General features: G+C 33.2%; 1 protein-coding gene across 1 annotated transcript; it reads left to right on the top strand.

Annotated features, from left to right (window-relative positions):
- The first annotated feature begins 35 nt into the window (after positions 1-35).
- LOC146738315 (phosphatidylinositol phosphatase PTPRQ-like) lies at positions 36-27,679 on the top strand. The gene is made up of 23 exons (XM_085503922.1): positions 36-93; positions 350-469; positions 585-704; positions 1,045-1,164; positions 1,280-1,399; positions 1,515-1,634; positions 1,740-1,859; positions 1,975-2,094; positions 2,208-2,327; positions 2,443-2,562; positions 3,782-3,901; positions 6,690-6,842; positions 9,138-9,275; positions 9,934-10,172; positions 10,496-10,562; positions 14,202-14,312; positions 17,488-17,772; positions 17,950-18,264; positions 18,452-18,604; positions 20,401-20,538; positions 21,197-21,435; positions 21,759-21,825; positions 27,055-27,679. Exons 1-23 carry the CDS (start codon positions 36-38, stop codon positions 27,168-27,170), a joined length of 3,279 nt encoding a protein of 1,092 aa, XP_085360048.1. The 3' UTR covers positions 27,171-27,679.

Here is a 27,679-nt window from a genome sequence, read left to right as displayed (position 1 = left end):
TATGTTCAATTGGTTATACACCAATTACATCATTGATGTCTACATGTTCTGGTACTACCAATACATGGGATGTTAACTCTATCATATGTAATGGTAAATATAAATAATATACATTTACTCTTAGCTCTAATTCTTTAGACAGTAGAGTTATATTGACTATCAGGTCGATTGGTATAATACCGGTAATTTTGTATTATTTTCCCAGATATTAGTGAATATACATCGGCTCCTTGTCAGAATGGACACACAAACTGAATGTACTTTTAAATCTTTAGCCTAGTTTTAATTTATTTTTGTTTAAAAATTATAAATAGTTTATTATTTTAATAGTCGTGTCTTATTTTCACAGATATTGATGAATGTACATTGGGTACTCCTTGTCAGAATGGAGGTGTATGTACTAATACAGTAGGATCATACACATGTGACTGTACAGGAACTGGATACTCTGGATCTATTTGTCAAACAGGTAAATTAAAACACAAACTTAATGTACTTTTAAATTTTTAGCCTTGTTTTAATTTATTTTTGTTTAAAAATTATAAATAGTTTATTATTATAATACTTGTGTCTTATTTTCACAGATATTGATGAATGTACATCGGGTACTCCTTGTCAGAATGGAGGTACATGTACTAATACAGTAGGATCATACGCATGTAACTGTGCAGGAACTGGATACACTGGACCTACTTGCCAAACAGGTAAATTGACTTAATGTAGTTTTAAATCTTTAGCCTTGTTTTAATTTATTTTTGTTTAAAAATTATAAATAGTTTATTATTTTAATAGTTGTCTTATTTTCACAGATATTGATGAATGTACATCTGGTACTCCTTGTCAGAATTGAGGTATATGTACTAATACAATAGGATCATACACATGTGACTGTGTAGGAACTGGATACTCTGGACCTATTTGTCAAACAGGTAAATTAAAACATGAACTTAATGTACTTTTAAATCTTCAGCCTTGTTTTAATTTATTTTTGTTTAAAAATTATAAATAGTTTATTATTATAATACTTGTTTCTTATTTTCACAGATATTGATGAATGTACATCGGGTACTCCTTGTCAGAATGGAGGTACATGTACTAATACAGGGGGATCATACGCATGTAACTGTGCAGGAACTGGATATTCTGGACCTACTTGTCAAACAGGTAAATTAAAACATGAACTTAATGTACTTTTAAATGTTTAGATTTGTTTTAATTTATTTTTGTTTAAAAATTATAAATAGTTTATTATTATAATACTTGTGTCTTATTTTCACAGATATTGATGAATGTACATCGGGTACTCCTTGTCAGAATGGAGGTACATGTACTAATACAGGGGGATCATACGCATGTAACTGTGCAGGAACTGGATACTCCGGACCTACTTGTCAAACAGGTAAATTAAAACATGCACTTAATGTACTTTTAAATGTTTAGATTTGTTTTAATTTATTTTTGTTTAAAAATTATAAATAGTTTATTATTATAATACTTGTGTCTTATTTTCACAGATATTGATGAATGTACATCGGGTACTCCTTGTCAGAATGGAGGTACATGTACTAATACAGTAGGATCATACGCATGTAACTGTGCAGGAACTGGATACACTGGACCTACTTGTCAAACAGGTAAATTGACTTAATGTAGTTTTAAATCTTTAGCCTTGTTTTAATTTATTTTTGTTTAAAAATTATAAATAGTTTATTATTTTAATAGTTGTCTTATTTTCACAGATATTGATGAATGTACATCTGGTACTCCTTGTCAGAATGGAGGTATATGTACTAATACAATAGGATCATACACATGTGACTGTGTAGGAACTGGATACTCTGGACCTATTTGTCAAACAGGTAAATTAAAACATGAACCTAATGTACTTTTAAATCTTCAGCCTTGTTTTAATTTATTTTTGTTTAAAAATTATAAATAGTTTATTATTATAATACTTGTGTCTTATTTTCACAGATATTGATGAATGTACATCGGGTACTCCTTGTCAGAATGGAGGTACATGTACTAATACAGTAGGATCAAACGCATGTAACTGTGCAGGAACTGGATACTCTGGACCTACTTGTCAAACAGGTAAATTAAAACATGAACTTAATGTACTTTTAAATCTTTAGCCTTGTTTTAATTTATTTTTGTTTAAAAATTATAAATAGTTTGTTATTTTAATACTTGTCTTATTTTCACAGATATTGATGAATGTACATCAGGTACTCCTTGTCATAATGGAGGTGTATGTACTAATACAGGGGGATCATACACATGTAACTGTGCAGGAACTGGATACTCTGGACCTACTTGTCAAACAGGTAAATTAAAACATGAACTTAATGTACTTTTAAATCTTTAGCCTTGTTTTAATTTATTTTTGTTTAAAAATTATAAATAGTTTGTTATTTTAATACTTGTGTCTTATTTTCACAGATATTGATGAATGTACATCGGGTACTCCTTGTCTGAATGGAGGTGTATGTACTAATACAGTAGGATCATACACATGTAACTGTGCAGGAACTGGATACTCTGGACCTACTTGTCAAACAGGTAAATTAAAACATGAACTTAAGGTAGCGAGACTATTATTTGTGTTGAAAATTACGATTTTCACATTTATTTATTAATTGATGAAATGCACTATAAACTTTCATGTGATAAAGTCAACATAACATAGAATGTCATGTAAGTTGGTTAAAATGTAGATTTTCTGAAGGGAAGCAAGGCAGCCTCAGTAGTGTTTTCCAAAATCAACAACACAGGTTTAATCTGTGTGCCTATAAGTTTCAAAGATAAACTCAAGACAAAGCAATGTTAGGATGTGTTATCAGTAGCTATCTGACACACAATGAGTGTTTCCAAACATTTGAGTGGTTTGTCTCCGCCCCTGTTTGTTTCACAGATTAGTAATTTGCATATGAATGTGTCAGACACAAGGTCATACAGCCACTGAAAAAAAATCATTGATTTTGGTGTTTTCATATGCCGAATTTATCCAATTATAGCTATCCCATTCCTTTATTTTTTTGGTTCCCAATAGCCTTACACATTTGGATGTCCCTACACATGTTAAAACAGACCTTGATGGGGAAACAAATTGATTGTGTCGATAAACAAGTTTGAAAATCTTTGCTGTTACTTCATGGACGTTTATGTTTTTCAAAATACAAGGTCTTTAACAAAAAATAACGTATACTTATTGTCGTCGGATTAACACAAAATTTTCACAGCTTTAAGGTGACAGTGAGTGGAACATGAATGTGTCCAGACAAACTATTTCATCGATTATTTACCAACGAGTTGTGGTTTAAGTTGGGGGCAATGCGACTAAAACAGTAATTGAAATTCAGCACACTATTTTTTAAAACGCGTTGCTTGAATAAAACTGACCAGACACATTCAATTTACCAGACTATTGAACAACTAGGAAAAGTGAAAAAAATACTTCTTATCGCCAGCATAAATGCGTAATTATTTTTTTTACAGAAAAAGTAATTTTTCACCTTTGATTGAGTAACACGTCGTAGAATGCAGATACCGGTATGCAAAATACACTTGTGAAAAGCTTGAAATCTGGCGATTCTAAAAATATATACTTTCCCGGGTCTATTTGTAGTCATTTAGTCACAATTAGAAGATGAAAACAAGCATGCAAATAATAGTCCCGCTACCTTAATGTACTTTTAAATCTTTAGCCTAGTTTTAATTTATTTTGGTTTAAAAATTATAAATAGTTTGTTATTTTAATACTTGTGTCTTATTTTCACAGATATTGATGAATGTTCATCGGGTACTCCTTGTCTGAATGGAGGTGTATGTACTAATACAGTAGGATTATACACATGTAACTGTGCAGGAACTGGATACTCTGGACCTACTTGTGCAGAAGGTAAATTAAAACATGAACTTAATGTACTTAAAGTTGGCATAAAGACGAGGTAGTTTATTTAACCAGTGCTGAACTAGAAGCTGAAATTATAATTAAGTTCGTGGTCATATGATTTGTTTATTTCAATTTCTCCTGAAGTCAAATAGAATACATCGGTGAATGAATGTTTTTGGGGTGTAGTTTACAATGTGTATGGAATGGTAGGGTTGGGTGTCTTATATTTTGTTCATTTCCAACCAACTCTCATGAAATCACATAGAATTTCACTTAATTTATTTTCGTTTTCAAGCATTACGTGTGAATCCAATTTTCACTGTGCTGTGTCAAGTCTCAATGGAGTATGAGGGAAATGGCATTTTCACTGGAATTTATTTTATGGAAAAATGTTTACTGTGAAAATGAAGTATTTCACATTATTACATATGTACTGCAGTTTATTTTGATTCGTACCTTAAATCAAAATCGGTATTTCCACACCACATATGCAAATGAGGTCTGAGAACAAACAAATTAGTCCTTTCAAAAGTAGCGTTATTCGAAACAGCAAAAATAAACTATATTTAGAAGTACGATATTTTACCATTGGGTACATGAATATACTTGCCGACTGAAATAAATTTTGAACAAAAGTAATGGTACTTCTAGGCAGTCACTTATTTTGACTAAAACTAATTTGCATATCATTCAAGCAATAAGGTTTTTGGTATTTTCACGGTCAATATGCAAATGAACATGGTATTGGCGATACGCTCCACTGGGATTGCTCTTGTAATCACTTTTGGGTGTCTTGGCTTGGCCGATTTCGCCAGAAACTGTTTTTTTGAATACTTTCGCGCCAACTTTACTGCTCAAATTGATATGGTAATATCGTCTGTTGCCTTTGCTTGCTCTGAAAAATAATACACTTCGCCACATTTTGCGGATCCCCTTGTCAGTGAAACAGACGTTTTTGCTATTTCACGAAAAGAAGAAAAAAGACCAGTGGTCGGATTACCGCCACACAATATAATTTCGTCAACAATCATATTTTCAACCTCTGATGTTTTTGACCGTCTCTTAAATATTTTACCGGTGGCAGTAACGGTATTACCCATATTTCTGGTCTGATATCGTGAGAAGCAACGCAGATAAACTTATTTATTCTGTGGGCGTGCTTTAGAGTGGAGACGATTGGCGGGTTGACTTTTATTTTTCGTGCGTCAACCTTTTCACTTTGGCGCGTAGATGTTTTGCCTTGACAAGTTGAAATGTAAATGCTGCCTCCAATCTAGAAAATAATATCGTAAAACGGTTGGAAATAATACATTTAACGACAGAATACGTCCTAGCAATAAAATCAAGTGACTTCTAAAGACTGAATGTTTTTTGCCCGGTTTTAGTTATAAACCGGCGTTAGCTCCACGTTTATGTCCTAGCATCGCCAACCAGCCTATCGGCTTGTTTTCATTGGCAACCGGACTACTTTTATTTTGTATAAAAATTTTCATCTGCTATTTTTATCCAGTTCAAATCGCTCAGCAACATTTTTGGCATACTAAGTGTACATCACATGGAATACTACGATTAAGAGAACATGGTGTATGTTGAGTTTTATAAACCCTGAAGGGCTCTCGGAAGACCCCCCCCCCTCGCAGTAAAATTAGCGATTGCCATGGAGGCGCAACCATCAAGATCAAAGTACCAGGAGGTTTCTGCTGGCGACGTTGCGACGTTACCAAGTTCCAAATAAAGATTACCAACGCCAAATGAGCAACATTTTAACCGGTAATCAAGATTCATTCAATCCACGGCTAACAAGTTACATCACAAGCGAAGTTGTAGCGTGCAGCTCAGCTACAAAAGTCACCCCGCCAGTGGAGTACCGCAGTAGCATGGCATGTTTGCCAATGCAAAATTCTGTGGAGGAACTTTTAACTTCAACAGAAATTTGTGTCATCCCTTCACCATTGTATTCAAACGAATCACGTGGTGTGCCGTTCTTTTTCAAACCCGGCATTCAATCAATAGGGGAGTTTCAGTTAAGAAAAAACATCATGCAAATCATGCAAATTTAACATTTTCAAACCAGTATACTAAAACAGAAATGTTCAGCGATGCAAAAGAAGGATAGATGTTACTTTTCAGTATGCACGTCTCTGGTGATACTATCCCTCACATATTCTACTCCCAATTATTCCTGCGTAAAATGGACTAGTCTCTTTTCATGTTGACATTCAGAGTAAAATCACGTGACAGGTTGTTAAAATTGGCTGTTGCATACACTTTCGCCGGTCTGGAAAATGTGTTTAATTAGCTTTCATTCAAGCAACAATGCAGATTTCCCAGTGGGAGTGAATCTTCTCGACTCTGCCATTAAAAAATAGGGGTGTTTTGAGCAAAAAACGAAAAACTCTGGAGTGCACACAACACACTGAATTTCGGAACAAATCTTGCATTATTTACAGCAGCAGAATACCACAGAAATATCAGACGAAACATGGAAACACTATATATTGTATTTCGGCCTGAACCCTCTCTATTGCAATTCCAGGAACTACACCCATATGTGCATCCATTTTCCACCTTGGTAAAACCCACCCCCGAAAACAAACTCTTAATACCACGCTGAAGCGTTTGGTAATAAATTATGGAAACAAACCGAAAGAATCTTTTGGAATTTTTCTCAAAAAACCATACATACAAAACAATGTCACCTGTTATTCAGTGTTTGTACAATTGTAATTCCCTGACAGGTTTAATATATTTTCAATTTGATTCAGAGTTCTTATTATTCTTTCAAATGCTGTAGGTCTTGATCCACCAAGGAATGTAACATTGGTAGCCAATTCTGAAAGTGATATCACTGTCACTTGGTTAGTTCCAGTACAATTGAATGGAGAATTAGATTATTACATAGTTTATTACTCAATTAGTAGTGGTGGCAATACTATGGAAGAACAAAGTAAGTTATTTGAATTTTATAATAGGTTTACTTCAAAACATCTCGTAATACAATGATAGTACTATATACATCATATATATGTAGGGTGTTATAATTATGAGGTCAGCACTTTAGACCTCCACTATCCATGTATGAATGTAAGAAAATTTAGGACATATGCTGTCATCAAATATGACAGAGTGAAGCTGTTTATTGGGTGATTGTCTGTCAATTATTACATTTTTTACTTTTTCTTGCAAACAACTTGCTTAATTGATAGTGAATACTTGAGTGGACCTTCGTCAGATGTGTTTATTTTATGTTGTTGCAGTTTTCTCTATTTTCGATTTGCCATTTGGGTTTTCTGATTGTCGAGAATATTAGCTTCTAAATTGTACTTCGAATTTTGTAAGAATGTGCCCCGTATTTTCTAAAACCTTGTTCGAAAAACAGATGACACTAAATTTGTTTAAGAACATTACTTGATTAGAAATGATAGAAACAATTAGAAAAAACTAAATATTATGAGGTTATTACGAGGATACCTCAAAGTATGCACGAAGACAGTACAGCGGGAGTAACGACCAACGTGCAGCGACGGTCGATGCGAAAGCGTACTGTCTGAGTCTTTTCCTTCCAAGGATACATCATGAAAATGCCAAAATCCAAAATGTTTAGAATAGAAAAACCTGTTTGTCCGGTCAAACCCTGGTGGAAGCCATGTTTGTTTTTATTATTAGAGGACGCTTACGCATCCATATTTGTAATTCGCATTTCCTTATATGGTAGGATAAAAATACCCCATAAAAGACTGCAAAATTACGGCAAGCTGCAACTTATGGCGTTACGGTGACAGATGTATAATAATCATTTATACATCATGATGTATTATTTACATTGATATATATTTTTGCAGCAAAAATAACTGTGCATATGCTATTAACATTATCATTTACGTTACTCATTTATGTGTTGTGACCCTAAAACAAGCAAAAAAATGTGTTCTTTTTGAAAATTTCCTGGCCAAATGCTTTCTACAGATGTATAGGTTTGTTTTAGACATTATTGTTCTGGTAACGGCTGTCAACATTCTTCATAATAATATATCTCTGTAACATTTTTATCCATGCTTCCTTAAGAGAAAATTCTCAAAACACTAAAAAGGAATGCAACAATTTCTATAATTTTCATTCACTCATTGTATCTTTCACTTAAAGTTGCATTCCCACTTTGCAAATTTGTGCAGTACCATTCGCTGATAAAAATAAGGTATATACTGTAACAACATAAATATATTGTCGAGTCAAGCTACGTCACAGAACGTTCTATGTTGCTCTGAAGTTCACCTCTGTACCATGTATTTCTTTGGGCTTGGTGCAAACTGCTGTGGAACACTGGTCGAGGAACCGGTGAAAATAGCTAAACTCGCGAAAGCAGCACAAACACAACTTTGAAATAATCCTGATCAACTAAATTGATATGTATTAAACATGTAAGGGTGACTTGTTATAGTATTCATGGGAGTCTCAAATAAGCCAAAATACAGTTTGTAATAATAACTATAATAATTCAATACAACTGTGTATAAATCTGAATAGAAATAATGCTAGACCTGATATGGCTATTATATTAGTTAAATGGTTTTGGTCAATTTGGTCTTCAAGTCTTTTATATACATGACATTGTATTTCTTTAACATATTCTTGTCTCCGGCATGTATAGTGATGATACATTGTTTTAATGTATGCAAGCCATTGTTAAAAAGAGCATAATGCACTGTATTTCATGGGTTATGGTTTTGGAGTGTGCCCCACAATATGAATACCAAATATTGATACTGATTCAGTATCTTCCAAAATTTAGCTTAAATATGACCCATAATTATGGGCAATATAATATGTAAACTGTTTGATAAAAACAAAAGTCATTTTACAGTATAATTAGACTGCTGTCTGCATGTGTTTGCTCAAGTGAGCATCACTACTGTCAACAAATTTACTGTAGTGCCAGAGATGCTGTTCAGTAACTAACATTTTTCGTAAATATGTTTATTTTGATGGTATCAAATCAGACAAATTCTCTGCAATGAGACGAGCATAGTTTAAACTACGAACTGTATGAAAATAATGCTGATATAATACAATATTATAATAGCAATAACAATATTTCATGGTATAACCGCCCTTGGTGGGGAACATTGCTTAAACAAACAAATGGTATGTGTGAGGATCCTTAACTTTTAAAATGTTGAGAGCATCTCTACAACATCTTTTCAGTATTAATGTTTCAATTTTTTTCCAAAATATTGTCTATCAGCCAATGGTATTGAACAGACCATAATTCTTACTGGTTTGGTGGCATATACTGAATATGAAGTCTGGGTGGCAGCTGTCAATACAGTAGGCGACCAAAGTTCATATTCGGATAAGACGAATACTCGGACATTAGAGGGAGGTATGTCTTAAATAATGTTCAAGCTGCTTAAAGTTATGTGAACTTCTGTTTTGTGTGTTGTTGATGTGTCCTGAGTTATTTCTGTCACATTGTCAAATTACAAACGCCATTTATACTTTGCGATATTCTTGTGATAAACTTGTATTCCCTGGACTGAGAACGATACTTTAAAATAGTGTTCTATTTGCATCATAATAAATTCAAATAATAAGTACATAAATACAGAACATTCATAACAAATCTTAATATATGATTTACATGTTCTTTACAATATGCCTAATATTAATAGTCATGTAACAAAATGGTTTAAATTACTTTTACCGCCATAATGCTTGGTCCTCCAAAACAGCTCCTTTTAAAGCTTTATCCAATGGTCTGAAAGTTCTATTTTGAATAGTATAAGCATATACATTAGTTATAATGGTTTTGTGAAACACATTTCATCATCAGAGCAATTCTTGTAGGTTTATATACTTGAACTGTGAAGTATATGATGGTATGAATTTTAGGGAATATGTATGAATATGATTTCAGTGATGTGCAGATCATCTGGTTATTCACAACTGTATAAATAAACAATGGAGAATCATATATTCCCAAATTAATAGTAGAAAGAAATCAGAAATAACTTTCAAAATTACTCTTTCTTATATTTCAGTTCCAGACAAACCAAGGATATCCAGTTTTCATAATACATCAGATAGTGCATTGACTATTGAATGGAACCCGCCGATTAATCCACGTGGTGTAACAAAAAGATATGAACTTTATATATTTCTAAACTCTGGTGGATCAGCTGTGAAGTCTCATACGGAACATGCCAAACAATCAGACCAGACTTCTACTTATACTTACCTGTTTACAAATTTGTTAGCATATACTGAATACATTGTTAGAGTAAGTACTATTCTCTTCGAATAAAAGCAGAAAATTGTATATTTTTACCCACAATTATTCAACAACTGTCCTCTATTCAGGTATAGACAAAACATCAATTCACTACAAGTATTGTTTTGTGCTAAAACAAATTATTATTAAAAATTATCTTTTATCAATAAATTCAAAGCATGTTTTATTTGGAAACAAGAACTAGTATATATACTTGCTATTGCTGATCAAAACCTTAAAGTTTTTATATATACATCCATCTCATTCTGTAACTGATATTCCCTATGCATATTATATCTGATGTATCACATATTTCTGTTCACACTATATAGATAAAGGTTTGCAATGGAAGAAGGTGCAGTCTTGCAGAAGAAAAGAGTGCTAAGACCAGTGAAGGAAGTAAGTCCCAATGTTTACTATTAACAAAATTGAGACCTTTTTATTCATTTGTCTTACAGTATACTAATATAAAAACAAGGGTTTATAGAATAAATCTTGCTTTGTACACGTTACCTTGCACATGGACATGTTTGCCTTGTAATTGTTTAGGAAATTAGAATGACTGGGATGGACTAGATATTTGATGTCCTCCATCCTTTCTGTTCTACATAAAATAAAATACAGTGCATGTCTGAAAGCCTTATATGCTTGGCGAGTTTACCACCCCAGATACCAAAAAAGTCAGTTACCTGAGGGGATCCAGAGCCCCCTTGCTCCAGCTCTGACTAGTGAAGTCTAGTACAAATAGTAGGCTGCCTGAAAATAAAAAGAAAGGTATTTTGAAAACAGTGACACGAATGCTTTTCACACACCTGGAGTGGACAGGTGTTTTTTCTCTGTTTACACTTTTTTCTCAAAAATAGTTATCTTGTGATGAGGTCGATATTTTACACTTTTTTATCTTTTTAAATTACCAATAATTGTATACTGCTTGTTACGATGTGCGATTTTAATCTATACTCAATTATATTGCAGTGTATGCTTAGAATAATTGCGTTTGATGGTGTTAGATACAAGCGATATGCATATTTTGTGTTCATTACATTGTTCATGGGGATTGTTCAAATTGCAATCTAAAAAGCACAAGTCTAAATCTAGTAGCACTATTATAGCTAATGAAATTGAAAATAGACTGTTCATGCTTACTAGAAAACTCGCATGAAGTTTGCCACGTATATTGTTGCCAACAATTGTTACATGTGATGCCAAATCAGAATTCGTGTCAATGACTGAACCAGCAAGATCAGCGAGAGTTAGGGTATTAGTGAATCAGTGCCTACTGGGTCTCGGAAATGCACTCTATGGGGCGGGTAATGGAGTGTGAAAAGCTGCTGAATACTTCTTTTTCAGACCTGGCAGGATTATTCTGGATCCGAAAACCGTTTAGTGACCACAGGGAATCTGGATATGAGTCATGAAGCAGCATGCAGAAATCATATGACTATAATAAGACTCTGTCGTTTTGTCAAGCTACAGATGGACACTGAAGCAGCATATAATCATAAGTTGTTGAGGACAGCATGTATGGCAGTCAACCAAGACATAACATGTTCTTTAAATAAAAACATACAAGAGGCAACTGAGATGGTGCGTGATATTCTCTCTACTTCTAGCTTCTAGTGTTTTTGTCAGACACGTGGCAACGAATGCTGATCAACGAATGCGGTCGCTCACTTGGTAACCTACTACAATCAAGGCCTTTAGAAGTACAGAATGGATTCCACATCATAGCATTGATTGGCTATCTCCAGAGGACTCAGGCCCGTAGCCAGCACTTTTGAATAGGGGGTTCGAAAACAACACATATATAGTTGATGTGAAATGTGTGAATTTTATAATATTCAAAAAGTGTTTTTGAGCTCTGTTACAGAGATTTTTATATTATCGGGTTTAAATTCAATTGGTTTACTTTGTGTTACGTTGGTAAGATATTTCACATAACATCTTTGAACTATTTTACCATTTTAGAGAAGGGGTCCTGAGCCATTCCCCACCTACAGGCAAACACATCCACACCATTGATCCACTACGGCAAAATGTTGTACACAAAAAAGACAAGACTATACTTATCATAGCATTATTGTCTAAGTATTTTAAGGTAGAACGCTACTTACGAGTTTTTCCGCTCTTCGCAGATGTTAGCGCACATAAAAGTGACACGATTTCATGTCGAAATCTGTCTACAATTATTCATTTTAGTATTAGTCAATTTTGTATTATGTAATTTAATTTCTGTACTATCGTACAAAATGTAATGGGTAGAAAAGTGCATAGCACGTTTTAAACACAATACAACATCCATGTAAACATATGGTACTAAGTTAAACTGAATTCATATTCATCTCGTCGCTTGAAACTTTTAAAAGATATAGAGCTATTTGATATATGGTGTGGCAATTTGTGTAGCAACGAAGTAAGCCCAGACTGTCAGTATTTGCATAATTGCATAGGGTTATTGACAAAAGATCAGCCCTTAGATCATTATAAAATGGACATATAAAAACAAAGTGAATTTCATTTTCTACCATGCTAAATTCGAACGTATCACTGCAAAAACTAAAAAATTATTGATCTAACTGTATTTTTGTGTGTCAGCCTAATTCTAACATTATGTTTATGGCCAAAACAGCATAAACTCGTCAGTATATATTTTAGTCTATAATTGCTTGCCAATAAATCTCCCAGGTTATAATACTACTTTGATTTTTCCCAAAAGTACACAGCCTTGATGATTGTAAAATGGAGGCATGCCACTTCCTTTTTTTATTCTTTGAGTAAATATCTCTAAGAAATTTGCAGTATCTCCAACTTGTTTTTCAAACCAGACAATGCCGAAACCATATTTGAACAGGAGATTTTTATTAGCTCCGCTGTCGACTTTGTCGAGCGGAGCTTATCATATGAGTGATTGTCCGTCGTCGTCCGTCGTCCGGTGTCCGTCGTCCGTGTCAATGTTTTACATTTTCGACTTCTTCTTGAAAACTACAAGTCTGAATGCTTTGATACTTGGTGTATATGTACCTTGGGTAGACCTCTCTCAGATTTGTTCATTTTGTAATGATATCTTCAATTCTCTAATTTTGGTGAATATTTTTGTCATTTTTGGTAAAAAGTGATATTTTCAACTTCTTGTTAGAAACCGCAAGTCCAATTGCTTTGATATTACATATATAGGTACTACATGTGGACCACTCTCGAATTTGTTCATTTCATAATGATATCTTTAATTTTCTAATTTTGGTGAATATTTTTGTCATTTTTGGTAAAAAGAGATACTTTCGACTTCTTGTTAAAAACCACAAGTCCAATTGCCTCGATATTACATATATAGGTACTACATGTGGACCACTCTCAAATTTGTTCATTTCATAATGATATCTTTAATTTTCTAATTTTGGTGAATATTTTTTGTCATTTTTGGTAAAAAGTGATATTTTCAACTTCTTGTTAAAAACCACAAGTCCAATTGCTTTGATATTACATATATAGATACTACATATGGACCACTCTCAAATTTGTTCATTTCATGGTGATATCTTCAATTCTCTAATTTTGATGAATATTTTTGTCATTTTTGGTAAAAAGTGATATTTTCTTCTTGTTAAAACCACAATCATTTATGGTCAAAAATGATATTTTTGATTTCTTGTTGAAAACAGCAAGTCCCATTGCATTGATACTATGCATATTGTTCATTTTCTAATGATATCTTCTGTTCTTTAATCGAAATGTGCATTGCTAACAGCGGAGCTATCTCAGCCGAGAGGCTGCTTGTTTTGTTTTTTTTCTTGTTCTTCAAAAATATAAACACACAAGGAAGCATTTGGTATGATACCAAATAAACTTCTTCTTAAAAGCTGAAGCTGTGATGTTGAATTCTCTGATTTTAGTGAATATCGGTGTCTCATTTTTGGTAACAACTAATATTTTTAACTTCTTCATTAGCAGACCATAGTTATTTTGATAGCCATGTCCCCATGTAATGAACGTAATGAGAAATATAATAACACCTTCCTAATATATTTTTTTAATCTACAGAATGCGAAGACGCCAACAAAGTTGCCTACTGCCCTCTAGTGTTGAAGTTTGAATTCTGCATTCGCCCGTATTTCCGCCAGATGTGTTGTAAGACTTGTAAGACATTGGCTGGTCAGTAAGGGACGACGTCAATAGATCGATGTCGGATAAAAAACTTATTTCCTTTAGTTTGGGGGTGGGGGGTTTTGACCTCAAAAAGTTTCCATCCCACAAAAACGATTAAGTTTCAGTTGGGGGTAGAGAGGGTTTGGAAAAAAACTAAAAGAATTAAGTTTTTTATCCGACATCGATCTTTTGACGTCGTCCCTAACTACAACAAAATTGAATGCGAATGGAAGATCCATTTAACTGTGCCAGCAATAACTTAACGTTACATCTGGACACCAGTCTGGGCATAAGTTCTCCAAAAGAGATGGAATTCAATTCGAATGCAACCAATTATGAACTTCAAGATCATCATCACTTGATTCTTCTGTGAGATTCTTTGTTACAACCAGAAATAAACACATTCTTGTTGATGAACAGCAACACATTTTGTTTTCTGAATAACTACAGGGCACTGTTGACGCAAAGTTCAACATTTGCGTCATAATTCTAGATGTGACAATACAGGACTCAACAATACCGTGCTTCATAGGATGTGAACTCCAGTTCAGTGCTTGCCATGTTCAGTAACCAAGTCCGAATACAGTGTTGTCCCCTTTGTTCTTGACATTAAACTCATTTTTACCTTGCCCGTACCATCAAAGATGGAAGGGAAAGGTATATTAAGGGAAAGATTTTGTCCGGCATTGTCGTCGTTAATAATTGTTATTGTGTGCATAATAACTTTACTAATTCTATTCCAAACTTCATCAAACTTGGTCACCTTATTCATCAGTATAATGTCTTCCCTGAGTTTGAACAACAGATGTCCTGTATGAAAATATCATGCAAAAATTGAGAAAATCTGATAAAATATTTTGACTGTTTCTACTTGACTGATCACTGGTGATACACATCAAAGGTCACTGATCTCAGTGGAAATATGCATTGTTGTATGTGTTCAATGAAGCAAATGATTTATCTTGTAATAATATCCTTGGTAATGTATCCCAGAATCCCATACTGGGTTTCAAAACCAACTCATGGAGAGATTGCACAGTCTGATACACATTTTTAAACCTACCAATAAAATCTTTACAGAAAACAAGATGTCAGAAAATCAATATAAGCACTCCTATGAACTGGGTGCCAAACTTTGATCAAGATCTGATGCTAATAGAAAATATGTTTAGTTCAAAGTTATCAAATCAAAAACAATACATAAAAAGCAAAACATTTCATCCACATTTTAAAAAGAAAATTGTTCTAAAATATATGTATTCTGTATTTGACAAACAGTTCATTCGACAAATGAAAACTCGCAGGAATATGTTTCAGCTATTAAAACAGAATGATAGTTTTCATAATACTATTTTAAAAACGCACTTCGAAGATTGCAGTGTTTGAAGATGTAGATTCTCAGGAGGCAACAGTACTGTTGACTTCTCCCTCCACTGGACACCAACTAACTATTTAAGTTGATTTGCATACAAAGCAGAGCTTGCAACATGATAGCTATTCATAAAGGGTGTTTTTTTTTACTTTTCATATAATACAGTAGTCACACAATGAGGCAGTTCGTATTTGTCACAGTGAATCATTAATTTTTGACAGACACCTGTACAAAATATTTGGACAAAAGCCAGCTAAGATTTTCTGTTATCATGCATGTTTTATGAATCTATTCACGTCTAAATGCAGAACTTTTTTTTTTGCGATGAGGCATTTATTTTTATACTGAAATATCTGAATTACTTTGAATAAAACTGGAAATTATGTCCCTTAAAATAATTAAACAAATAAGGCACCAATGTTTTTGTAAGATATTTACATCTTTTAAGGACATTCGGTTGACTGATTCCCCACTGTTGGTTCAACCCCAAAACTTGTTTGTATTTAAAATTATGACAATGCATATTTAGATTGAAACAAACTGTGATAAAGGGAATTATATTATATAACAAAGGGCAAGGTCACCAGAGTTCAACTATGTTACTGGTGCTCGATTACCCGTAGAAATAATTGTATGTATATCAGACAACATGGCACATAAATTTCTCCATATATATTACCATTGTTTTATATTCTGAACAGTGTTCCCTTTTCTGTACGCATAAAATGAATTCAATGTATTTTAAAGTTGATACAAAAATCTTGATCTACTTGCCACCAGTAAGATTCAAATCATGGTTTTATTGGAAACACAGCCTAAACACAACAACTGTTCCTCTCTTTACTATTACCTTTTTAGCTCCGCTGTCGACTTTGTCGAGCGGAGCTTATCATATGAGTGATAGTCTGTCGTCGTCCGTGTCAATGTTTTACTTTTTCGACTTCTTCTTGAAAACTACAATCCTGAATGCTTTGATACTTGGTGTATATGTACCTTGGGTAGACCTCTCTCAGATTTGTTCATTTCATGATCATATCCTCAATTCTCTAATTTTGGTGAATATTTTTGGTAAAAAGTGATATTTTCGACTTCTTGTTAAAAACCGCAAGTCCAATTGCTTTGATATTACATATATAGGTACTACATGTAGACCTCTCTCAGATTTGTTTATTTTGTAATGATATCTTTAGTTCTCTAATTTTGGTGAATATTTTTGTCATTTTTGGTAAAAAGTGATATTTTTGACTTCTTGTTAAAAACCGCAAGTCCAATTGCTTTGATATTACATATATAGGTACTACATGTGGACCCCTCTCTGATTTGTTCATTTTGTAATGATATCTTTAATTCTCCAATTTTGGTGAATATTTTTGTCATTTTTGGTAGAAATTGCATTATGTTTTCTTGGAAACAAATCCTTCTTTCTCCATGAAAACTTTAAATATGAATGACGTGCATGTATGTGAATCATCACACAACAATTTATGAATGATTTACTGTTACTGCTCTAGCTGGCTTTCTTGTTACTAGTTTCTCCAATTACTTACACTACCTGTTCTCAGAGAGCTGCTATGAATGCATAAGTGTAACAATACTTTTTAAAGGTGACGTGCACAAGGGGGTGGGGGGTGATACCAGTATACTACTTGTTTTTATGTGCATACTGTTGGAACACACAGAAAATGATGATATATTTCATGGATAATGTGACAATAAAGTACCATATCAGCTAGTAATATTTCACACTAAACATCACAACTGTAAGTGATATGCACCATGGTGTTATTAAACACAACATTTTTTTTCCAGTTCTTGCAACAATAGTTGAGATACCAGATTCACAAGCAATTGAGATATCTAGTTCTCCAGTTTTTACATGTAGTGGACATGGTAAACCATTGCCAGAAGTGACATGGCAGACAATTAACGGAGGCCCTATTTCTGAGTCTGATACTGAGATCATAGAGGATGGTTATTTTATGAATAGTACACTGACATTCAACAGTGTAGATAGAAATGACAATGGTATATATCAATGTGTGGTGAATAATGGATATGATGATGTGAGTGAAAACTTTACTCTCACTGTCTTAGGTATGTATTATACAAGTTTATCAATAAATAAGTAAAAAATGTATTTAAATCTCTATAGGACCATTTTTGTGAGTGCATGTGAACAATATCATAATTATGGGATAGATTTGAATCAGCGATCAGACACGATTGATTTTGTATATAATAGTAATTTTATTTTTTCATTATTTTATATAGAGGTACCAGATCAAGTGACAATTATAACTTTTATAGCCACAAATGCTGAGATAATTGAATTGAAATGGGAAGTGACTTATGATGGTAACAGTGACATCATACAATGTGGTGTAGAATATATGGAATTTAATGATCAACAACAACCAGTGACTGACTGGATGACTTACATAACTGTTACTGAAATTCGGATACAGTACATGATTCAAATAGAAAACCTAGCAGCATATACCTACTACAAGGCTAGAATTAGTTGTACAAATTCTCAGGGATCAAGTGTACCAACTGAGACTGTTATAGTAAGAACGAAAGAGTCTAGTGAGTATATTTTTTTATTTACACATTTCGAGCACTATAAATATATCTGTATTAACTGTAATAAATTATGAAAACAAACCCAGAAGATGCTATGTTTTGACTATTTTTTTTAATTCCAAATTCTTGACAGGTTGTAAGATATTTTCGATTTGATTCAGAGTTCTTATTATTCTTTCAAATGCTATAGGTCCTAATCCACCAAGGAATGTAACATTGGTAGCCAATACTGAAAGTGATATCACTGTCACTTGGTTAGTTCCAGTAAAATTGAATGGAGAATTAGATTATTACATAGTTTATTACTCAATTATTAGTGGTAGTAATACTATGAACAAACAAAGTAAGTTATTTGAATTTTATAATATGTTTCAATATTAAGACATTTCGTACTACAGTGATAGTATCATATACATCATATACCTACCGGTGTTATAATTATGAGATCAGCTATTTAGAGCTCTACTATCCATGTATACATGTAAGACAATTTAGGACATACATGTATGCTAGTGTGAAAGTACAATATATTAGTTCAGCTGTCATCAAATATGAGTGGAGCTGTTTATTGGGTGATTGTCTGTCATTTTTTACATTTTCCACTTTTTCTTGCAAACAACTTGCTTAATTGATTAGTGAATACTTGAGTGGACCTTCGTCAGATGTGTTTATTTCATGTTGTTGCAGTTTTCTCTAATTTCGACTTGCCATTTGGGTTTTCTGATTGTTGAGAATATTAGCAAACTTCTGTGTATGGAGTCCGGTCAAACCCTGGTGGAAGCCATGTTTGTTTTTGTTATTAGAGGACGCTTACGCATCCATATTTATAATTCGCATTTTCTTATATGGTAGGATGAAAATAAAACACTGCAAAATTACGGCAAGCTGTAACTTATGGCGTTATGGTAACAGGTGTATAATAATGATTTATGCATCATGATATATTATTTACATTAATGTATATTTTTGCAGCAAAAATAACTGTGCATACGCTATTAACATTATCATTTATGTTACTCATTTATGTGATGTGACCCTAAAACAAGCACAGTCTACAAAAAAATGTGTTCTTTTTGAAAATTTCAGGCCAAATGCTTTCTACAGATGTATAGGTTTGTTTTAGACATTATTGTTCTGGTAACGGCTGTCAACATTCTTCTGAAGTTCACCTCTGTACCATGTATTTCTTTGGGCTTGGTGCAAACTGCTGTGGAACACTGGTCGAGGAACCGGTGAAAATAGCTAAACTCGCGAAAGCAGCACAAACACAACTTTGAAATAATCCTGATCAACTAAATTGATATGTATTAAACATGTAAGGGTGACTTGTTATAGTATTCATGGGAGTCTCAAATAAGCCAAAATACAGTTTGTAATAATAACTATAATAATTCAATACAACTGTGTATAAATCTGAATAGAAATAATGCTAGACCTGATATGGCTATTATATTAGTTAAATGGTTTTGGTCAATTTGGTCTTCAAGTCTTTTATATACATGACATTGTATTTCTTTAACATATTCTTGTCTCCGGCATGTATAGTGATGATACATTGTTTTAATGTATGCAAGCCATTGTTAAAAAGAGCATAATGCACTGTATTTCATGGGTTATGGTTTTGGAGTGTGCCCCACAATATGAATACCAAATATTGATACTGATTCAGTATCTTCCAAAATTTAGCTTAAATATGACCCATAATTATGGGCAATATAATATGTAAACTGTTTGATAAAAACAAAAGTTATTTTACAGTATAATTAGACTGCTGTCTGCATGTGTTTGCTCGAGTGAGCATCACTACCGTCAACAAATTTACTGTAGTGCCAGAGATGCTGTTCAGCAACTAACATTTTTCGTAAATATGTTTATTTTGATGGTATCAAATCAGACAAATTCTCTGCAATGAGACGAGCATAGTTTAAACTACGAACTATATGAAAATAATGCTGATATAATACAATATTATAATAGCAATAACAATATTTCATGGTATAACCGCCCTTGGTGGGGAACATTGCTTAAACAAACAAATGGTATGTGTGAGGATCCTTAACTTTTAAAATGTTGAGAGCATCTCTACAACATCTTTTCAGTATTAATGTTTCAATTTTTTTCCAAAATATTGTCTATCAGCCAATGGTATTGAACAGACCATAATTCTTACTGGTTTGGTGGCATATACTGAATATGAAGTCTGGGTGGCAGCTGTCAATACAGTAGGCGACCAAAGTTCATATTCGGATAAGACGAATACTCGGACATTAGAGGGAGGTATGTCTTAAATAATGTTCAAGGTGCTTAAAGTTATGTGAACTTCTGTTTTGTGTGTTGTTGATGTGTCCTGAGTTATTTCTGTCACATTGTCAAATTACAAACGCCATTTATACTTTGCGATATTCTTGTGATAAACTTGTATTCCCTGGACTGAGAACGATACTTTAAAATAGTGTTCTATTTGCATCATAATAAATTCAAATAATAAGTACATAAATACAGAACATTCATAACAAATCTTAATATATGATTTACATGTTCTTTACAATATGCCTAATATTAATAGTCATGTAACAAAATGGTTTAAATTACTTTTACCGCCATAATGCTTGGTCCTCCAAAACAGCTCCTTTTAAAGCTTTATCCAATGGTCTGAAAGTTCTATTTTGAATAGTATAAGCATATACATTAGTTATAATGGTTTTGTGAAACACATTTCATCATCAGAGCAATTCTTGTAGGTATATATACTTAAACTGTGAAGTATATGATGGTATGAATTTTAGGGAATATGTATGAATATGATTTCAGTGATGTGCAGATCATCTGGTTATTCACAACTGTATAAATAAACAATGGAGAATCATATATTCCCAAATTAATAGTAGAAAGAAATCAGAAATAACTTTCAAAATTACTCTTTCTTATATTTCAGTTCCAGACAAACCAAGGATATCCAGTTTTCATAATACATCAGATAGTGCATTGACTATTGAATGGAACCCGCCGATTAATCCACGTGGTGTAACAAAAAGATATGAACTTTATCTATTTCTAAACTCTGGTGGATCAGCTGTGAAGTCTCATACGGAACATGCCAAACAATCAGACCAGACTTCTACTTATACTTACCTGTTTACAAATTTGTTAGCATATACTGAATACATTGTTAGAGTAAGTACTATTCTCTTCGAATAAAAGCAGAAAATTGTATATTTTTACCCACAATTATTCAACAACTGTCCTCTATTCAGGTATAGACAAAACATCAATTCACTACAAGTATTGTTTTGTGCTAAAACAAATTATTATTAAAAATTATCTTTTATCAATAAATTCAAAGCATGTTTTATTTGGAAACAAGAACTAGTATATATACTTGCTATTGCTGATCAAAACCCTAAAGTTTTTATCTATACATCCATCTCATTCTGTAACTGATATTCCCTATGCATATTATATATGATGTATCACATATTTCTGTTCACACTATATAGATAAAGGTTTGCAATGGAAGAAGGTGCAGTCTTGCAGAAGAAAAGAGTGCTAAGACCAGTGAAGGAAGTAAGTCCCAATGTTTACTATTAACAAAATTGAGACCTTTTTATTCATTTGTCTTACAGTATACTAATATAAAAACAAGAGTTTATAGAATAAATCTTGCTTTGTACACGTTACCTTGCACATGGACATGTTTGCCTTGTAATTGTTTAGGAAATTAGAATGACTGGGATGGACTAGATATTTGATGTCCTCCATCCTTTCTGTTCTACATAAAATAAAATACATAATTCTTACTGGTTTGGTGGCATATACTGAATATGAAGTCTGGGTGGCAGCTGTCAATACAGTAGGCGACCAAAGTTCATATTCGGATAAGACGAATACTCGGACATTAGAGGGAGGTATGTCTTAAATAATGTTCAAGCTGCTTAAAGTTATGTGAACTTCTGTTTTGTGTGTTGTTGATGTGTCCTGAGTTATTTCTGTCACATTGTCAAATTACAAACGCCATTTATACTTTGCGATATTCTTGTGATAAACTTGTATTCCCTGGACTGAGAACGATACTTTAAAATAGTGTTCTATTTGCATCATAATAAATTCAAATAATAAGTACATAAATACAGAACATTCATAACAAATCTTAATATATAATTTACATGTTCTTTACAATATGCCTAATATTAATAGTCATGTAACAAAATGGTTTAAATTACTTTTACCGCCATAATGCTTGGTCCTCCAAAACAGCTCCTTTTAAAGCTTTATCCAATGGTCTGAAAGTTCTATTTTGAATAGTATAAGCATATACATTAGTTATAATGGTTTTGTGAAACACATTTCATCATCAGAGCAATTCTTGTAGGTTTATATACTTGAACTGTGAAGTATATGATGGTATGAATTTTAGGGAATATGTATGAATATGATTTCAGTGATGTGCAGATCATCTGGTTATTCACAACTGTATAAATAAACAATGGAGAATCATATATTCCCAAATTAATAGTAGAAAGAAATCAGAAATAACTTTCAAAATTACTCTTTCTTATATTTCAGTTCCAGACAAACCAAGGATATCCAGTTTTCATAATACATCAGATAGTGCATTGACTATTGAATGGAACCCGCCGATTAATCCACGTGGTGTAACAAAAAGATATGAACTTTATCTATTTCTAAACTCTGGTGGATCAGCTGTGAAGTCTCATACGGAACATGCCAAACAATCAGACCAGACTTCTACTTATACTTACCTGTTTACAAATTTGTTAGCATATACTGAATACATTGTTAGAGTAAGTACTATTCTCTTCGAATAAAAGCAGAAAATTGTATATTTTTACCCACAATTATTCAACAACTGTCCTCTATTCAGGTATAGACAAAACATCAATTCACTACAAGTATTGTTTTGTGCTAAAACAAATTATTATTAAAAATTTTCTTTTATCAATAAATTCAAAGCATGTTTTATTTGGAAACAAGAACTAGTATATATACTTGCTATTGCTGATCAAAACCCTAAAGTTTTTATATATACATCCATCTCATTCTGTAACTGATATTCCCTATGCATATTATATATGATGTATCACATATTTCTGTTCACACTATATAGATAAAGGTTTGCAATGGAAGAAGGTGTAGTCTTGCAGAAGAAAAGAGTGCTAAGACCAGTGAAGGAAGTAAGTCCCAATGTTTACTATTAACACAATTGAGACCTTTTTATTCATTTGTCTTACAGTATACTAATATAAAAACAAGGGTTTATAGAATAAATCTTGCTTTGTACACGTTACCTTGCACATGGACATGTTTGCCTTGTAATTGTTTAGGAAATTAGAATGACTGGGATGTACTAGATATTTGATGTCCTCCATCCTTTCTGTTCTACATAAAATAAAATACAGTGCATGTCTGAAAGCCTTATATGCTTGGCGAGTTTACCACCCCAGATACTAAAAAAGTCAGTTACCTGAGGGGATCCAGAGCCCCCTAGCTCCAGCTTTGACTAGTGAAGTCTAGTACAAATAGTAGGCTGCCTGAAAATAAAAAAAAAGGTATTTTGAAAACAGTGACACGAATGCTTTTCACACACCTGGAGTGGACAGGTGTTTTTTTCTCTGTTTACACTTTTTTCTCAAAAATAGTTATCTTGAGATGAGGTCGATATTTTACACTTTTTTATCTTTTTAAATTACCAATAATTGTATACTGCTTGTTACGATGTGCGATTTTAATCTATACTCAATTATATTGCAGTGTATGCTTAGAATAATTGCGTTTGATGGTGTTAGATACAAGCGATATGCATATTTTGTGTTCATTACATTGTTCATGGGGATTGTTCAAATTGGAATCTAAAAAGCACAAGTCTAAATCTAGTAGCACTACTATAGCTAATGAAATTGAAAAGAGACTGTTCATGCTTACTAGAAAACTCGCATGAAGTTTGCCACGTATATTGTTGCCAACAATTGTTACATGTAATGCCAAATCAGAATTCGTGTCAATGACTGAACCAGCAAGATCAGCGAGAGTTAGGGTATTAGTGAATCAGTGCCTACTGGGTCTCGGAAATGGGGCGGGTAATGGAGTGTAAAAAGCCACTGCTGAATACATCTTTTTCAGACCTGGCAGGATTATTCTGGATCCGAAAATCGTTTAGTGACCACAGGGAATCTGGATATGAGTCATGAAGCAGCATGCAGAAATCATATGACTATAATAAGACTCTGTCGTTTTGTCAAGCTACAGATGGACACTGAAGCAGCATATAATCATAAGTTGTTGAGGACAGCATGTATGGCAGTCAACCAAGACATAACATGTTCTTTAAATAAAAACATACAAGAGGCAACTGAGATGGTGCGTGATATTCTCTCTACTTCTAGCTTCTAGTGTTTTTGTCAGACACGTGGCAACGAATGCTGATCAACGAATGCGGTCGCTCACTTGGTAACCTTTAGAAGTACAGAATGGATTCCACATCATAGCATTGATTGGCTATCTCCAGAGGACTCAGGCCCGTAGCCAGCACTTTTGAATAGGGGGTTCGAAAACAACACATATATAGTTGATGTGAAATGTGTGAATTTTATAATATTCAAAAAGTGTTTTTGAGCTCTGTTACAGAGATTTTTATATTATCGGGTTTAAATTCAATTGGTTTACTTTGTGTTACGTTGGTAAGATATTTCACATAACATCTTTGAACTATTTTACTATTTTAGAGAAGGGGTCCTGAGCCATTCCCCACCTACAGGCAAACACATCCACACCATTGATCCACTACGGCAAAATGTTGTACACAAAAAAGACAAGACTATACTTATCATAGCATTATTGTCTAAGTATTTTAAGGTAGAACGCTACTTACGAGTTTTTCCGCTCTTCGCAGATGTTAGCGCACATAAAAGTGACACGATTTCATGTCGAAATCTGTCTACAATTATTCATTTTAGTATTAGTCAATTTTGTATTATGTAATTTAATTTCTGTACTATCGTACAAAATGTAATGGGTAGAAAAGTGCATAGCACGTTTTAAACACAATACAACATCCATGTAAACATATGGTACTAAGTTAAACTGAATTCATATTCATCTCGTCGCTTGAAACTTTTAAAAGATATAGAGCTATTTGATATATGGTGTGGCAATTTGTGTAGCAACGAAGTAAGCCCAGATTGTCAGTATTTGCATAATTGCATAGGGTTATTGACAAAAGATCAGCCCTTAGATCATTATAAAATGGACATATAAAAACAAAGTGAATTTCATTTTCTACCATGCTAAATTCGAACGTATCACTAAAAAAACTAAAAAAATATTGATCTAACTGTATTTTTGTGTGTCAGCCTAATTCTAACATTATGTTTATGGCCACAACAGCATAAACTCGTCAGTATATATTTTAGTCTATAATTGCTTGCCAATAAATCTCCCAGGTTATAATACTACTTTGATTTTTCCAAAAGTACACAGCCTTGATGATTGTAAAATGGAGGCATGCCACTTCCTTTTTTTATTCTTTGAGTAAATATCTCTAAGAAATTTGCAGTATCTCCAACTTGTTTTTCAAACCAGACAATGCCGAAACCATATTTGAACAGGAGATTTTTATTAGCTCCGCTGTCGACTTTGTCGAGCGGAGCTTATCATATGAGTGATTGTCCGTCGTCGTCCGGTGTCCGTCGTCCGTCGTTCGTGTCAATGTTTTACATTTTCGACTTCTTCTTGAAAACTACAAGTCTGAATGCTTTGATACTTGGTGTATATGTACCTTGGGTAGACCTCTCTCAGATTTGTTCATTTTGTAATGATATCTTCAATTCTCTAATTTTGGTGAATATTTTTGTCATTTTTGGTAAATAGTGATATTTTCGACTTCTTGTTAAAAACGACAAGTCCAATTGCTTTGATATTACATATATAGGTACTACATGTGGACCTCTCTCAGATTTGTTCATTTTGTAATGATATCTTTAATTTTCTAAATTTGGTGAATATTTTTGTCATTTTTGGTAAAAAGAGATACTTCCGACTTCTTGTTAAAAACCACAAGTCCAATTGCCTTGATATTACATATATAGGTACTACATGTGGACCACTCTCAAATTTGTTCATTTCATAATGATATCTTTAATTTTCTAATTTTGGTGAATATTTTTGTCATTTTTGGTAAAAAGTGATATTTTCAACTTCTTGTTAAAAACCACAAGTCCATTTGCTTTGATATTACATATATAGATACTACATATGGACCACTCTCAAATTTGTTCATTTCATGACGATATCTTCAATTCTCTAATTTTGATGAATATTTTTGTCATTTTTGGTAAAAAGTGATATTTTCTTCTTGTTAAAAACCACAATCATTTATGGTCAAAAATGATATTTTTGAATTCTTGTTGAAAACAGCAAGTCCCATTGCATTGATACTATGCATATTGTTCATTTTCTAATGATATCTTCTGTTCTTTAATCGAAATGTGCATTGCTAACAGCAGAGGCTGCTTGTTTGTTTTTTTTCTTGTTCTACAAAAATATAAACACACAAGGAAGCATTTGGTATGATACCAAATAAACTTCTTCTTAAAAGCTAAAGCTGTGATGTTGAATTCTCTGATTTTAGTGAATATCGGTGTCTCATTTTTGGTAACAACTAATATTTTTAACTTCTTCATTAGCAGACCATAGTTATTTTGATAGCCATGTCCCCATGTAATGAACGTAATGAGAAATATAATAACACCTTCCTAATACATTTTTTTTAATCTACAGAATGCGAAGACTCCAACAAAGTTGCCTACTGCCCTCTAGTGTTGAAGTTTGAATTCTGCATTCGCCCGTATTTCCGCCAGATGTGTTGTAAGACTTGTACATTGGCTGGTCAGTAAGGGACGACGTCAATAGATCGATGTCGGATAAAAAACTTATTTCCTTTAGTTTGGGGGTGGGGGGTTTTGACCTCAAAAAGTTTCCATCCCACAAAAACGATTAAGTTTCAGTGGGGGTAGGGGGGGTTGGAAAAAAACTAAAAGAATTAAGTTTTTTATCCGACATCGATCTTTTGACGTCGTCCCTAACTACAACAAAATTGAATGCGAATGGAAGATCCATTTAACTGTGCCAGCAATAACTTAACGTTACATCTGGACACCAGTCTGGGCATAAGTTCTCCAAAAGAAGTGGAATTCAGTTCGAATTCAACCAATTATGAACTTCAAGATCATCATCACTTGATTCTTCTGTGAGATTCTTTGTTACAACCAGAAATAAACACATTTTTTGTTGATGAACAGCAACACATTTTGTTTTCTGAATAACTACAGGGCACTGTAGACGCAAAGTTCAACATTTGCGTCATAATTCTAGATGTGACAATACAGGACTCAACAATACCGTG

Source organism: Saccoglossus kowalevskii, chromosome 9 (genome assembly GCF_978046115.1).
Source record: "Saccoglossus kowalevskii chromosome 9, keSacKowa6.1, whole genome shotgun sequence".
Classification (NCBI taxonomy): Eukaryota; Metazoa; Hemichordata; class Enteropneusta; family Harrimaniidae; genus Saccoglossus; species Saccoglossus kowalevskii.
Note: the sequence above shows the minus strand (reverse complement) of the source record. Positions and strands in the feature narration are given on the sequence as shown.